This window comes from Neofelis nebulosa, chromosome 9 (assembly GCF_028018385.1).
Source record: "Neofelis nebulosa isolate mNeoNeb1 chromosome 9, mNeoNeb1.pri, whole genome shotgun sequence".
Lineage (NCBI taxonomy): Eukaryota > Metazoa > Chordata > Mammalia > Carnivora > Felidae > Neofelis > Neofelis nebulosa.
In genome coordinates, this window is record NC_080790.1 from 79,414,385 (window position 1) to 79,430,926 (window position 16,542).

Consider the following 16,542-nt stretch of genomic DNA (forward strand, 5'->3'; position numbering starts at 1 on the left):
GTGTTTTAAACAAGAGAGGTTGGTTCCTTCTGGAGACAATAGGAATTGTAGCATATACATGGGCTGGACAAACGTGAAACTCACTTCTTGCTGCTTAACCCACTTCTTAGAGCAAATGTATGTTCTGTGCCATGCCGGGGTATCCCTCTGATTCAGCCTGTGGTGGCACTTTGCCCAGAAGTTTCCATATCCATAGCACAGCACTATCCACTTTAGTTAAGTATAGATTACATGCACATGTTTTCTAAGACCAGGAGACCTGTGAAGTTCCTGTAGCTGTGGAAAGAAAGAGAGCAGGCTGGAGACGTGCCTTTGTCTCTCCAGGGTTTCACCATGCCAGTGGGTGGCAGACCCTTCATGCATCTCCTATCCTTCTGACAGAGGTGAATTGGTTTTATGTTAAAGATTCTATAAGACTTGTCAACAGAAAAGCATAGTAAAACAAGAACATTTCAAAAGCCATCTTTCATGATTGTATCTAAACCAACAGTTACTGTGGTATGTCTTTGTTGAAGAGAACATGATTTCCTTATGGGATCCCATGAGCATATGTGTTGGTGTATGAGTGTTGGGGAGTGCAGGGGAAGCACTCGAAGGGGCCTAGGTCATCAGACTCTCCACCCCTGGCTCCTCCCTTGCCTGTGTGAGGCATTTATACTGTCCATGAGAGCACAGTCTCTCAGTCACCATCCCTATGTTTCTTACCAGTGTCGGTGCCTTTTTCTCAGGACTACTGCCACCTTAGGGGATTAGGGCTTGGTGACAGCGCGTCCCGGGGAATCAGGCGTGGTCTGACCCAGGAACAGGAAACACATCATCACCAATGACATCATGACAGCAAGAGAGCACAGCCCTCGCCATGGTGCCAGGGCCCGTGCGATGCAGCGGGCTTCTACCATTGATGTGGCAGCTGACATGCTGGGCCTCTCTCTGGCAGGTGAGTCTCACAGGGCCTGCGCCAGGTTCCTGGTGCAAGGTCGTGGCACACACCCTGTATGCCTGCCTCCTGGGGTACCCTGTGGACAGCCAGAATGAGCCCCCAGTGACTGCCCACTCCAGGTGGCTGGAGGGCAAGCTTTTGGTTGAATCAGGGCGTAAGGGAGGGGGAAGTCAGCCCTCTTCCTGGGAACCACTTCCATTGGAATTGGACCGCCGTCAGTTTTCCAACTTGAGTGGGCACCTCCAGGGCTCATTTGCCAGTAGATGATATGGGAATGTCCACGGTGTCTGTCTGGCAAGTGCCCAGGCCATGATCAAAGCCCTCCTTGTTGTGGCTTTGCAGAGCTTAATAGGAGGGGGGTTTGGTCTTGGAGTTTGAGACTTCTTAGGAATCTCAGAAGTGAAATGTTTAGAAAATTAAAAACCTATCTCATATAATAGTTTCTGAGGGGGGGGGGAATGTAGAATGTTGACTCTTTTGAATAAAATCTAAATGCAAGGAAAAGTTTATTAAGCATGATTTTTTCCCGTCATTTCCTTTTTATTCAGGAAATATCCAAGATCCAGATGAGCCCATTTTAGAATTCAGCTTAGGTAGGTATCTTTTTGCATTTTTCGTTTGCTTTGCAATATACGTTGCTTAAAAACAGAAACACGACCCTGGCTCAGATTTGTGTCAGAGCACTTGCTGCTACTGAAGTGTCTCTAAGATGAAGCCACTGGGCAGGTGTGAATGTCCTGTGGGTGGAGGGAGCCTGGAGCCTGCAGATTTCAGCCTCCTCAGCACATGTTCCCTCCAGGCTGGCAGTGGGGGTGGGGGAAGGGCAGGGGCAGGAGGTGAGCCCCCCAGAGCTGTGAGGACAGCCTTCCTAGGGATGTGCCCACGAGGTGGGAAAGCTGGCTCGGGGTGGGAAAGCTGGCTCGGGGCGGGCGTTGCCAGTCCTGACCATACATCCCTGTGCAGTTGATTTTAGCCATCTGGCCCTTGGTTCCCTACTCTGTGGGTGGAGGCAATGATACCTAGTGCTTTCCCTCTTGGGCAGCATCAGAATGTCCTAAAAACTGTCCTGAATGCCCTAAGATTATCCTAAAAAACTCTAGTAGTATGTCCTGGCTCTGGGATCAGGAAAGTAAGGTATTACTGTGGCTTACCCAGAAGATCGGACAGTGTGGTGGGGTCACCTACAGATGGTTCTCCTTCATAGCCGGACACACTCCTGTGTCCTTCTCCCCTTCCCTTGTCCCCTGGGCAGCGCTCAGCATTGGCCCCTGGCCTGGCAACGGTGTCCGGGAGGTAGTGGGACATAAAGGAAATACCTCCTCGAGAGCCAGATGACCTGGATTCTAGTCCGGACTGTGCCACACACTAACCACATGGCCTTGACCTTGCCTGACCAGTTTTCTCATGTGCTATAATAAGGGGTGTTACCGTTTGAGAGATAAAGAAGATCATGGTGGTTAAAACAGCAAAATCAGACCAATGTCTTTGACTAATGGCAAGCTCCATAAAAATGTAAGGGCGTTATTATCAAATTAATACTAAACTTTGAAAACATCGCCATTTCAGATTGAATGTCCTTAAACAAGTTCAGAGGGTTTCCCAACCCTGACTTAGTGGCTAGTTCTGCAGTGAGAGTGAGTCCTGCATTGTGAACTGGGAACAGGAGGGTAGGGGAAGCAGTCTTTAACCCTGCTGGGATTCCCACACCTGCCTGCCCCCAACCTAGAGCTTTATTGCTCTTCACAAATTATAATACTAACCCAAGGACTTCCACTTTCACAAGGGAACAGTGAACTTATTTTCACCCCCTTATCTTAAATCAGCACAGACATCAGGAAGAATAAGCCACAGAAACACTCTGTGCAGTGAGACATCTTTGGAACCCCCAGACTGTAACCTGTGAGGAGGAGGGAACAGGCGGAGAGGAACGTGGTCACACCTGCATGTCTGTGAAGGTGCTGGATTTGTCCGAGAGATACTGGGGAGCTCCGAGACAAAAGCAAGGGCTTATTGGAAAGCTTGTATAAGGAAGAGTTGGGGGTTCAGGTTCCCACCACACGCAGCCCTGCAGGGACTGGTGGTTATTCTCATGAGAAACTTGGGAGGCAGAGAGGCTCTGGGGTGAGGTCCATTAGCACGGAGGAAAGCATGGTGAAGGGCCAGAAGTCTACTGAATAACAACCCCTACCTCGCCCTCTCCAGCCTTCTTCCTCTTATCCTACTTCTACCAGGCTTATTCCTCCAGGCAGGAGGCTTTCACTCTGGAAAAAGGAAACTCCCACTCCCTGCAAAGAGACAGATGCCAGCTTTCTGGACCCCAACCAAAAGTAGGCTGGCCAGCCACTCAGCTCACTCTCATACTCAGCTTTTTGATACCTTATTCTTAAAGACAAATGGACATTCTTTTGTGCATATAAAGATTGGTACATGCATGCTGATTTCAGCTTTATCCATAATAGCCAACACTGGAAACAACCCACATATCCATCAGCAGAATTAACTATGATACATCCATACAATGGAATACCACTCAGCAAGGAAAAGGAATGAAGTACTGATACACACATAGATGAATCTCAAAAGCCTTGTGCAGAATGAAAGAAGCCATACTCAAAAGGCTGTATGCTATAGGATTATGTTTGTGTGTAACTCAGGAGGACCAATCCACAATGATAGAAGACAGATCAATGATTGGTTGTCCAGGAGTGCTGGTGAGGGCTGCCTGGAAAGGGGACTGGGAACTCTTTGGGGTGATGGAAATGTACTGTATCTTGACTGTGGTGGTTATATAGATGTCTATGCTTATCCAAACTCATTGAGCTCTCCTCTTAAAATAGGCACATTTTATATATAAATTATACCGCAAAGTTGATTTAAAACAAAATGCAAGAATGGTTAAAGTTTGAAGGGCTTTGTGGAAGGCCCACACATGGAAGAGGAAGCAAGAAAAAATAGAACCTGGAAGAAATACAGATATTGAAGAAAGTAGAAGAAAACATCTTCTTGGGTATATAATTTATACCCTCAAGAGAATATGGCATACCCATAAAATAAAACAGGACATTGTAAAGAAAAAAAAATTGAAGAACAAGGGCAACCTTAGAAAGTTAAAATATGATTTAAAGAAAACTTTAAGAATTCAATAAACATTCAAAGATATTCAAGGAATTATCCCCAAAAGTAAACATTTTAAAGCAAAATAGACAATGGGAGAGAAATTGAAATGGGAAATTAGCAAATTCAGGAGGCCTAACATTTATGGGAGAGAAAAGAATAGAAGGGAGGGAATTAACGAGAAATAATACAAGAAGTCTCTCATAACTGAAGAGTGTGGTTCTAGGTTAAAAATGCCTGCTAAGGCCCAGCATAATGATTGGAAAAAACCCATAACAAGGCACATCCTGGGGAAGTTTCCAAGCACTGGGAATAAAATGAAGATCCCAAAACTTCCAGAGAGGTGGGCGGGGGGGGCGGTGTGGTGGAGAACAAAACAGGTCATATCCAAGGATCAGGGGTCAAACTAGTGTGGAGGGGATTCTCAGTGGCACTGGAAACTTGAGGACGGGGGAGCAGCACCTTTAACGTGAGTGGGAAAATATTTCTGACCCGGAATTCTCAAGCAGACTATCAGCCAAATGTGAGGGTAGAAAGAAATATATTTCAGCTTTGCAGACTCTCAAATAAACTTCTCCCACATCCTTTCTCTGGAAATTAGTGGAGGATGTGTTTTACCCAAAAGAGGGAATAAATTGAGAAAAAAGAAGACATGGGATCCAGAAAACAGGGCCCAGCAAAGGACAGAAGTGAAGGAAATCCCAGTTGGCTCATAATGAATAATATTCTCTTAGCTTTATTAATGCAGAACATGGATTTAACAAAAACATCTCAAGGTAAACTGATTGAGTGTAGAGAGAGAATGAGAGTCAATGGATTTGAGGTAAAAATCCTCACCCCTATAACAGAAACCAAGATTTTTCTGAATTTGGCAAATCAAGGACAGTACTATTGTCATTTGAATTACATACTTGGGGGAAGAAATAGCTTAAAAAGATGAGTGTGAATTTTATGTCAAGCAATTTTTTTTTTTTTTTTGAGAGAGAAAGAAAGAAAGAAAATATGCCAAGCAGGCTCCACGCTCCGTGCTGAGCCTGACGCAGGGCGAGATCCCACAAACGGTGAGATAATGATCTGAACCGAAATCCAGAAAGGGTTGGATGCTTAACTGACTGAGCCGCCCAGGCACCCTACCTTTTTTTTTTTTAATTGTGGTAAAAATCACTTAACATATCTGGGTGGCTATGTGGGTGGCTCGGTCAGTTAAGTGTCTGTTGGTTTCCACTCAGGTCATGATCTCGTGGTTCGTGGGTTTGAGTCACACGTTTGGCTCTGTGCTGGTAGCATGAGCACTCTGTCTCAAAATAAATAAACATTGAAAGGAAGAAGGAAGGAAGGACGGAAGGACGGAAGGAAGGAAGGAAGGAAGGAAGAGAAGAAAGAAGAAAGAAAGAAAGAAAGAAAGAAAGAAAGAAAGAAAGAAAGAAAGAAAGAAAGAAAGAAAGAAAGAAAGAAAGAAAGAAAGAAAGAAAGTGAAAACAGGAGCCAGATGATTGAATGGTCAAATATTTTGTCTTAAAAATAAAAGTTTAAAATTTGGAAGTGCTCATTTTAAAACCTATAATACAGAAAATGTTAGAGGAAAAGAGTACCCTATCAGAGAGAGAATCACAGTTGGCATTTTGGTATAGATCCTTCCAGAAATATTTTTTTACACCCACTCAGTGCTATACAGAAGTTTTAATGATTTTTTTTTTTTTTTTTTTTTTTTGGCCTGTGGAGGTGATGGGATTATCTCCAAAAATGTCATGCTGGTATTCTTAACATGTTTTTTTTCATGTAGCAGAAATGTCATTGGCATCTTTTCATCTTAATAAACACAGGAGTTGGGGCACCTGGGTGGCCGAGTCAGTTAAGCATCCAACTCTTGGTTTCGGCTCAGGTCATGATCTCATGGTTTGTGGGTTTGAGCCCTGCAGGCTCTGTGCTGACAGTGCAGAGCCTTCTTGAGATTCTGTCTCTCCTTCCCTCTCTGTCCCTCCCCTGTCACATGCTGTCTCTCTCTGTCTCTCTCGCAAAATAAATAAATAAAATTAAAAAAAAAAAAACACAAACAAACATGGGATCTGCCCCATCACTTCGGGTGCTTATGTAACTCTATTGTATGGCTGTGCCATATTTGTTTTAACCAGTCTCCTGTTGTCAGATGTTTAGGTTCTTTCCAATTTGCCATTATAAACACTACCACAGTGAACATGCTTGTATATAGATCTTTCACACGCTTTGTTGATTATTTCCTCAGGATAAACTCTTGGATACAGAATTGCTGAGTCAAAGGCTATGTACTTGAAATACATTTTACTGCTTTGCCTTGATAGCACTTACTCAGCTGGGATTATAGATGATCTGGTTGGAGAGGCAAGGCATATATACTACAGACTCGTGGCTTCTGTGGAAATAGGCCAAAGCAATGTAAGAGACAGACAGGAGATGTGATTGTGGGCTGCTGAGGGAAAGCTTCACGGAAACACTGAGCAAGACTTAGCTGAGCTGGCTAGTGGTTGGGGCCAGAGAGTGGTTGGGGCCAGAGAGGAAGGTGTGTTCTGAAGGTGGCAGTTGGCCCATCAGCCCTTAAACTGATACCAGTCTTCCAAGCTTTGGCCACCTGTTATGCCTCAGTCTGTCCGCTGTCAGTTGTGCTTGAAAGACCCAAATGTTCCAGCTTCACATGGTTGTTAAGAACTCATGCCTGATGAAGGGGCGTGCCCAGAGAAACCAGGCCTTGAGGGTCTTATACAGTAGCTTAAAGGAGAGAGAGAGCAAGTGAAATAGTCAAATCCCTGACTCCTGCTGAGTCTGACCTAGCAGAAGAAACAGAAGAGAACTTTAAAAATTAATAAAACGTTCAAGCTTTTAGAAGAAAACAGAGGATCACTCCCAACAGGGAGGCAAAGATTTCTGGGGCAGAATGCAGAAAGCACTAACTCTGTGCTTTAGTTTGCTGCTGCTGCCGTAACAGATTACCTGAAACAGCACAAAGATACTACATTACAGTTTGCTTAGGTCACAAATCCACTGGGCTCAGCGGAGTCTCTGCTCAGAGTCTTACAACACCAAAATCAAGGTATCTGCAGGGCAGTGTTCTTTTCTGGAGACTCCAGGGAGAATTTGTTTCTTTGCTTTTCATGTTTTTGGTGGAATTCAGTTTTTTTGTGTGATTTTGCTAGCAGCCAGTTGAGGCTGGTTCTCACTTTATCAAAGCTGCTCACATTCCTTGGCTTGTGGCACCCTTCTTCCATCTTCAGAGCCAGCAATGGCAGGTGGAATGCCTTTCATGCTTTGACTCTCTCCTGCCCTTTTTTCCCCATAGTCACATCTTTCTGACTCACCCTTCCACCGTCCTCTGCTACTTTTAAGAGCATGTGTGATTAGGTTAAGCCCACCCAGATGATCCAGAATCATCTCTCCATGTCAAGGTTCCATGACCTTAATCACATCTGTGGTGCCCATAACATAATATATTCACAGGTTCCAGGGATTAGGATGTGGATACTTTTTTGGAGGGAGGGACATTTTTCCTGTCTACCACTCCCTAAGATTAAAAGTCTAAAAAAACACAACAAAAACAGAAAACAACCAAAAGTCTTTAAGAAAATAAATTGTAAGATATCAATCTTTTGGGGGAAAAATATTCACAACACATATACCTACCCGAGAAAGGACAGATCCAGAGTAAGATACAAATCAACAATAAGAAAGTCAACAATTCAGTTTACAAATGAGCAAAAAACTTGAGCACACTCTTGACAAAAGAAGTTTTAAAAATGAACAAGCACATGATGAAAAGATGCTTTGCATCATTAACCATCATGGAAGTGCAGATTAAAGCACATTCATTAGAATAACTATGAAATAAAGACTGACCCTACCGAATATTAGTGGGGATGCAGAACAACTGGAACTCACACACATTGCTAGCGGGATTGTAAAATGGTACAACTACTTTAAAAAAAGCTTAGCTTCTTACACAGTTAAACATATCCTCTGCTCTAATCTAGAAATGTCTCTGTTAGGTACTTAAGCAAAAGAAATGAAAGCCTATGTCCACGAAAGGAGATGAACAGGAATGTCTGTAGTGGCTTTAGTTACAGTGGTTCACAACCAGAAACAACTCAATGTCCATTAACAGAATGGTTAAATAAATACAATACATTCACACAATGGAATCTAACTCATCAATTTAAAATAAGAGAGTGATGGCTGGCGAGGATGTGGAGAAATGGGAACCCTCTTGCACTGTTGGTGGGAATGCAAACTAGTGCAGCCGCTCTGGAAAACAGTGTGGAGGTTCCTCAAAAAATTAAAAATAGATCTACCCTATGACCCAACAATAGCACTGGTAGGAATTTACCCAAGGGACACAGGAGTGCTGATGCATAGGGGCACTTATACCCCAATGTTTATAGCAGCACTTTCAACAATAGCCAAATTATGGAAAAAGCCTAAATGTCCATCAACTGATGAATGGATAAAGAAGATGTGGTATATATATATATATATATATATATATAATGGAATACTGCGTGGCAATGAGAAAGAATGAAATCTGACCACTTGTAGCAACGTGGATGGAACTGGAGGGTATTATGCTAAGTGAAATAAGTCAGGCAGAGAAAGACAGATACCATATGTTTTCACTGTTATGTGGATCCTGAGAAACTTAACAGAAGACCAAGGGGGAGAGGAAGGGGGGGAAAAGTTACACAGAGGGAGGGAGGCAAACCATAAGAGACTCTTGGATGCTAAGAACAAACTGAGGGTTGATGGGGGGTGGGGGAGAGGGGAAGGTGGGTGATGGGCATTGAGGATGGCACGTGTTGGGATGAGCACTGGGTGTTGTATGGAAACCAATTTGACAATACATTCTGTTTAATATAAAAAATAATAAAAAAATAAAATAACAAAATAGAATAAAATAAAATAAGAGTGATTACGTACAACAATATAGATGAATCTCGAATACCTCCCATTTATATGAAATTCAAGGACAGACAAAAATGATGGAAATCAGAAATTGGTTGCAGAGGTAGGGGAAGAATTGGTTGACTAAGAAGTATGAAGAGGAAATTTCTAGTCTGAAGGAAAGTTCTCTATCTTGTTGTGGTGATGGTTGCATGGGTGCATATGATTGTCAAAACTAACTGAACTAAAAACCTAAGCTTTTTGTATTTTATTATATTCAATAAATGATGAAAATTCATAAAGTCATATGAGAAGATGATACAAGTAGATAATTAGTGAACCGGAATTATTTTTCAGAAGCAAAAATGAATTTCTAAATTGTAAATCGCCAGTGAACATTTTAGAAAATGGGAATGATGAGGGCAGGAATGGCATAGTGTAAGGACCTCCAAAGATCCTCTCCTCCATAAAGGCAATGAGAACACTGGCAAAAATGGCCACAGTCCATTGCTTTAGATCTCTGGAAATTGACCAAAGACTTGAAGTGGTCTGGGAAGCATTTATTACTCCTCAAAAAAAGGTGGTTGTTTGGACCAGTTTTGAAGTTTGATTGGCCACGTATTTCATCAGTTCTATGATGTATATTTTTTCATGTTTTACTCTTTAATCAGAAAATATCTTACAATCAATAGCATGGCATAGTCTAATGACAGTGGGTCTTTTTTCTTTCAGAGTGCATTTCACAACAGATAGCCTGTTCATTTCAGTGAAATGTGATCATCATTCTTATGGGTTCCTTCTGTGATAGAATTATCTGAGTCTTATCTATTAAAAATGCTTAGTACAATAAATTTGGTACCGTTAGTTCCAAAAAGTAACATTTATAATAATATTGCACTTGATATGAGGTTTATAAGGAGAATAAAATGAGCAATAACTTCTTTAATAAAAACAAAACATAACAAAACTTTGTTTATGCTGCCACAGAATTTTGGATTTACTTCCAGCATACATTCACACAGATACCTGTAGGACACCACAGCTCAGGGCTAGCCACCAGTCATAGGATGCAGGCATGTGTAGCTGTGTCTTGATTTTATAGACTGTGTGGCTGCTTAGCTAATGGTTAACGGTTCAGTTAGTTATTAAGGTCACATGTTATGGGTCAGACCCCATGTGAGGTTGTTGGCTTTGTGTTCTAGTCCATGGACACAGAAAGCCCCCTTCAGCCCAGCTTTCTACTGACAGTTACAGCCTTGCTGTCATAGGGCTGAGAGATTGGGGGTGGGGGGTGGGCACATGCAAAGAGATTGCTTCTAGTTTAAAAGATCATCTTCATGTGATAACTGACAATGTAAGTGTCTCATCACTTTAGTGTCATTTACTTTTTTGGGGGGTGGGGGTTTCTTTGGGTGTGTTTGGAACAGAGAACTAATTGGAGCCTGATTTTAATGGATTCTTTTCTTTCTGATCTTGATTCTATAGCTTGCAGTGAGTTGCATACTCCATCGCTAGATCGAAAACCAAATAGTTTTGTAGCAGTGAGTGTAACCACCCCTCCTCAGGCATTCTGGACAAAACATGCACAGACGGAGATCATCGAGGTGGGTGCTGCTAGCCCTGTCCCCTGGAGCTCTGCGATGGACTTGCATGGTGTTTGTAGCCCCCATGGGAGGGCTGTGAGTGACCTGAACACCTGTAGCTACAATTATGTTTATGTGAATTGTTGCTGCTTCCCCACGGGTTTTCAGTACATTGACATTTTTCTTCACATTCATCTGACTGGCATTTATATTTGCCAAGTTATTTATAATTATTGATTTGCTATTGGCTGGTTGTTCTTGAACAACGATCCCATAAGGTTATTGCCGTTTAAGAGGTAAGAGCTCATTCTTCCTTGTAATTTTCATTTGGCTGCTACTTTTGAAGAATTGTGTTCATTAATCAAAGTTTGGAGAGTGTTAACTATTAACTAGCCTTCTTACTGGACATACCCCCATTTTTATTGGCTTTTTTGGTATGTCCTTTTGCACTGTGTGTTATGCTTTCACCTTGGGAATTTTACAAACTTCTTTTAGATAATTTTGTACCTTATGTAAGTTATGAGAACTAAGGGTAGGAGTTATATGAGATTGTACCGGATTTTGTTTGTGATGTGAGCATCTATGCGAATTAACCCCTCCCTAGCAGTCTCAAACAAACTTAAACTACATTTCCTCCTCTTCTCCCATTTTATGTCAGATAGACTACCCTTTTTCATTCTCTTGGAAACTTATTTCCAAGTTCAAATGAACAATTTTGTTTTCTAGGCATCTGCTGAGCACTGCCTATATGCGGAGCACAGTGCTAGGTGCTGTGGATCATACAAATACCTCGGAGGCCTAGTCCCTGTCCTAAAGGAGGGTACCATCCTTTGGGCAGGGAGGCAGAGTGAACATGGTCCATCTCTGCACAGTTATGTGGGAAGGGGTAGAGTAGAGAGAGGAGGTCAACACGTGGGGTGTGGGGCCCATCCAGCTGTGAGGATTAGAGAGGCTTCCTTGGGTGGCACTGAGTGAAATTCTGACTTAAGAGATCTGCGTGGGGCCCAAGACCCTGCACTTCTCGCAAGCTTCCAGGTGATACCCATACTGCCAGTCTGGGGATCATGTGTTGAAGATCACGCCAGAGTTCTGTGGTCGTTACGCAAAGGCAAGTGATAGGAAAGCGTCATGTGGTTTGGGAAATAATTTTATCCTGTTCTGTGTATGCAAAAGGCCCAAGTGGAAGTGCAAGGGAGAGAAGACTTGAATGTCAGGGCAGGCATTTGTAGGGCCAGTGCAGGCTTTTCCGAGGGGAGTCACCTGACTGGATGTGTTTCAGGGAGGTCCTTAGTTGATAGTCATTTGCAGAAGTATGTAGGGCCTTACTGTCAGTGGGAATGAGTGGAAAGAAGGGGTGCTTGTGATAGGCCCTGGAGGTGGGTTTGTGGGAGCAGTTCATTGTCTCTGGGTGGTTGAGAATAACGGAGAAAGAGGCACCAAAGCAGACATTTGTGGCCTCCTTGGGAAGAGAGGCAGAGATGGGCTTAACCAAGGGCAGATGGAGGGTGAGATTGGGTGGGCTGTGGCCCCAGCAGGCCACCCAGGAGGGGTTGTCCGGCAGACTTTTAGAGACTAGGTCTGAAGTTGCAGAGGGAACGCAGCTAGAGGCATGGAACCCACAGCAGGTACAAACAGGAACCATTAACCATTTGGCTAAGATAGTTAACCACCACCTGGGAAAGAGAATATGATATGGGGCTCTGGGGGGGGGGGGCAGGGCTAAGCTGCCAGCAAATGACTACCTATGATCTGGAAACCAAGAGCTAGTCCTTTGAAAGGGATAGCCTTCAAAAGGTCAGGCCTTAATTATGCCAACTACAGGATTCTGGAAATAAGAAACGACTCAAGCCATTCATTTTCATCTGTCTTTGTACATCTTAAAGGAACAACCCACAGTGGTAGATCCAAGTATATAACTCATCGGAAGTTTTAATACTAAGAATACACATGTACATCCAACTTATTTCAGTTTTGGAAAATCCCTTCTACTGAGTGAGAAACCCTTAGAGTGAGCCCTCAGGCATGTCTTGGGCGGTGAGCCTGCTTGTGCCTGGATCTATAGAGGTCTGTCAGACAACTTTGTCTTTTTGGAAAGCAACATTTTGGTTGGTTTGTATGCATCCATTTAAACCGCCATTAGCGTTTGTGTTGATCCAAGTTGGTAAGAACATTAGTGTCTTGTTCTGAAAATTTGGGTGTGTTTCAAAAGCATGTACTTTTAAAAATCAAACTCTGTATTCTGATTATTCTCTTTTCTATTCCAGGGAACCAACAATCCTATATTTCTAAGCAGTATTGCCTTCTTTCAAGACTCCCTTATCAATCAGATGACACAAATCAAACTCTCCGTGTATGATGTCAAAGATAGATCTCAGGGAACAGTTAAGTAACATGTTGTGGTTCATGAGATTTTTCTTCCCCTTTTTTTTAAGTTCTGTAACCATTTGAGTGAGAGCTGAACACAGATTAACATTATTACTTTGGTCACAAATTAACTGATGTCCAAATATATTTGTTTTTAGGAATTTCTTCCCTGTTGGGCTCCTGAGATGAGGGTCAGATGTGTTATGGGAACCAGCCAGCTGGACTCCTCTGAGACCTGTTATTTGGACCAGAGGCAAAGCAAGCATACTAATGCCTTCTTTCCCCCCTCTTCCTCAGATGTATTTACTGGGCTCTGGAACATTCATTGTCAAAGATCTTCTCCAAGACAGGCATCATAGGTTGCATTTGACACTAAGGTTGGTGTTTAATTTTATTCCCTTGAAATAATCTGGAATTATGATGTCCAGGCACGGATGTGGGGAAAGGCCCCATTTCCTGTACAGAAAGAGTGCCCAGCCCTGTCCCAAAGGCTGACCTAAGTGAGGAGGTGGTTTGTTCACTGAAGTGGGCCTGTCAGGGAATGGCAATGCGTGGTGTCCATAGGAAATATGAGCCCAGTTGTACCTAAAGGGAATATGTGCCCAGCAGACCTAAAGGAAGTCTAGATACATACATATTTTTGTCTGTTATCTCTTCTCTCCCCAATAGAATATGATCTGCTAGATAGCAGGGTTTTTGTCTGTCTTGCTTCATGGCTGAATCCTAACCACCTAGAACAGGTCCTGGCACTCCATAAATATTTATGGAAGGAAAGCAGGAAGAGAACCCATACTGTATTTCTGGAAGGAGGATGAAAGAGGTCAAGATGTCAGCTGTTTCTAAATTCATTTTGGGGACAGTTCTCACCCAAACCCTAAAATGGTGTTCTCTTTTTCAAAATAATGTAGAATTTTGGAAAATAGTCCGAAATTGCAAAAGGAATTTGGCGATGGCGATTTAATTACCTGCTGGATAGCGCACAATTCTGAAGCTGTGGTGACGGCCACGTGGCAGGCATTGGGCTGCAGTCCTCAGTGTGCATAGGGAACCTGACTCAGGATAAAGGGCGAGTCTTAAGAGAAAAATGCAAAGGGTACTGTGGGGCAAAGGGCTGCTAGAGAAAAATATTCAGGTACATCCTGTGATAGAACTAATTCTAATTAGATTAGAGTTAAATGAAAGAGAAGGACCTCATCCTTTTGAAAAGGAGCTATGTACGACTCTTGTGCAGAGAGAATGGGGAAACATTTTTCCAGGCATGAGAACAATGAGAAAAAGTCACAAAGGAAATTGTCGGTATATGTGACCACATAAAAATTGAGAACGTGGCTAATCAGACATCTGAAATAAAAAGGCTGAGGCTTGGGTATCCCTGGGGCTTCCCTGGATGAATCAGATGGACCCACGCAGCTGGCAGCCACCCTGAGGGGTCTTAGGGGTCTTAGGGGCAAAGCTGACCAGGGCTGGAGTGGCATTAACTATGTCATAGCAGGTTTCAGAGGCTTTGGGAAACCCTGGGTGACCTCAGCATACTTGGTGTCCAGATCTAGGTCTTGGGTCTACTCAGAGCTTAAGGATAGGTGGGAAGGAGCAGAAGGAGGTTCAGTGCCAGAAGGAAGTACTCTCCAGTCCTGGTTCTGAGATGTGTCCTCATCACTCCCTGGGGCAGGGTCAGCTCAGGGGCTGGTGGGCACCTCCCCTCCAACTAGCTACCAGGCACATCCACAGGTCTCTGTGGTGCTGTGTCCCCTCTCAGATGCAGCCCTTCTCTGTGCTCTCATGGTTTCCTTGTCTGCCTCCCCCGGAGCCTGTGTATATAGTGAATGCTGGCCGGCTGACCAGCAGGCTGGATCCTGGCACCCCTCGATGACCCAGGATGGCTGAGTTTTGCATTTAAACAGAAAATGAAGTGCAGGTACAACACCTCTTACCAGAGCACATTGCTCATTGCAGATCTGCAGAGAGTGACCGCGTGGGTAACATCACCGTGATTGGCTGGCAGATGGAGGAGAAGTCGGACCAGCGGCCTCCTGTGACTCGGTCTCTGGACACCGTCAATGGGAGGGTGAGCACACCACCTTGCCCCTCTCTGTTAGAAGGAGTAAGAGGACCTGTCCAAGTTGACTTTGCCTCTGGCCTCAGGGAAGGGAAAGACAGAGCCCCCAAGACAGGAGGTGCCAAGCACCCCCAGGCACTTCTCAAAATAGAAGGGGGTCCCCTCAGGGAGCATGGTATGCAAGGCTCTGCTGGGGGAGCCTGGCTGGGGAATCTGCAGTCAGGAGGGGAGAGGGGCTACTCGTGGGGGGTATGGAATGACACCGGGATTACCTTTGCTGTTTTGTTCTATCTTCCCTCCCAGGCACACACGTGCCCCACAGCCACCTTGTGCACCTCTGCACCCTCTCACCTACCTTCTCTCCATCTCCTCCCCTCCCTCTCTGTCACCCTGTCTCCCATGCATCATTGCTCACGCAGACCCTCTCATGCTCTCAGACTACAGTTCTAAGAGTCCAAACACTGGTAAGTGGTCATTGCCGTAAAATTACTCCAAATAAGCCCAGAACATCAGGCTGTGATAACATTCCTGGGCATCATCTGTTTCCTCCCTCTCATTCTATACATCACAACAATGCAATACCAGGTGAACTGAGCTTGTCACTAGAAAATGGTGTGTGCGTGGCCTAAGTTCAGTATACTGGGAGGTGGATTAATTTGTGGCTTGGGCAGTGTGTTTATTGTAGAGTAAATGGTGGAGACTAATTTTTTAAGAGTAATATATGATGCACCTAGGCCACATTCCTACTGGGTGTTCTGGAGTTGTCTGGGCCTTACTGCTTCTCTGTGCTTTTCTGTACACATCCTCAGATGGTTCTGCCCGTTGATGAGAGCTTGACTGAGGCATTGGGAATCCGATCCAAATATGCTTCGCTGCGAAAAGACACTTTACTGAAATCGGGTAAACAGCTTCCTCCGTTGGTACTCTTGCCACTCTTGTGAGTGTCCTCTTGGGCCCGCGGTCACCCTTTCCTCCCCACCTGCTCTGGTTATCACGGCCAGGCATCCTGTGCTGCGTTTTCAAAGGGCCGTGCCTTTTACCAGCATATGGAATTAGTAATACTCCAAGCAAGGCGGGGAGGGGGCGAGGGTTCCTCTTTCATTTCACTCTTTCTCATTTTGCCTTGGGTTTTGTGACTGAAAACCTCCCCACCCCAGCTCCTGCACTTTAGAGTTAGTTACACATCCTGGGACAAGAAGATTGCATGTCACAGGGGAGGAGCACGCAGGCTGTCCCCTGGCGGGTTTTGGTTTAAATATTTTCGTTCCCTTGAGATGAGCAGTAAGAAGCCCTGCTGAGGGCCTGGGGAGGAGGGCCTGTGCGACAGGCCTGCAGCCAGCTCACACACAGCCTCGGTCTCCCCTGCCACCTCACCTCAGTGTTCGGTGGCGCCATTTGCCGCATGTACCGGTTCCCCACCACCGATGGCAACCACCTGCGGATCCTGGAGCAGATGGCAGAGAGCGTGCTCTCCCTGCACGTGCCCCGGCAGTTCGTGAAGCTCCTGCTGGAAGAAGATGCGGCCAGGTGAGGCCATGTGGAGAGACCAGCCGCCTGTAATGCCCATGTCGTATGCCCCTTCC

The 16,542-nt window shown here is 44.5% G+C and overlaps 1 protein-coding gene across 16 annotated transcripts in view; it reads left to right on the plus strand.

The window, feature by feature from the left end:
- Positions 1-16,542, plus strand: part of INPP4A (inositol polyphosphate-4-phosphatase type I A) — a 156,918-nt gene that overhangs the window by 73,730 nt on the left and 66,646 nt on the right. For 13 of the 16 annotated variants that reach the window (XR_009248715.1, XM_058684356.1, XM_058684362.1 and 10 more), the window contains exons 3-10: positions 729-937; positions 1,489-1,533; positions 10,442-10,560; positions 12,804-12,920; positions 13,201-13,280; positions 14,857-14,968; positions 15,769-15,859; positions 16,339-16,486. Coding sequence is in view for 15 of the 16 variants with exons in the window: in XM_058684356.1 (XP_058540339.1) it covers positions 832-937; positions 1,489-1,533; positions 10,442-10,560; positions 12,804-12,920; positions 13,201-13,280; positions 14,857-14,968; positions 15,769-15,859; positions 16,339-16,486 (818 nt within the window). In the remaining variant the exon portion in view is untranslated. Of the gene's footprint in view, positions 1-708; positions 938-1,488; positions 1,534-2,763; positions 2,896-10,441; positions 10,561-12,803; positions 12,921-13,200; positions 13,281-14,856; positions 14,969-15,768; positions 15,860-16,338; positions 16,487-16,542 lie in introns of those variants that run through there. The other 3 variants (XM_058684353.1, XM_058684354.1, XM_058684366.1) reach the window with 2 other exon arrangements.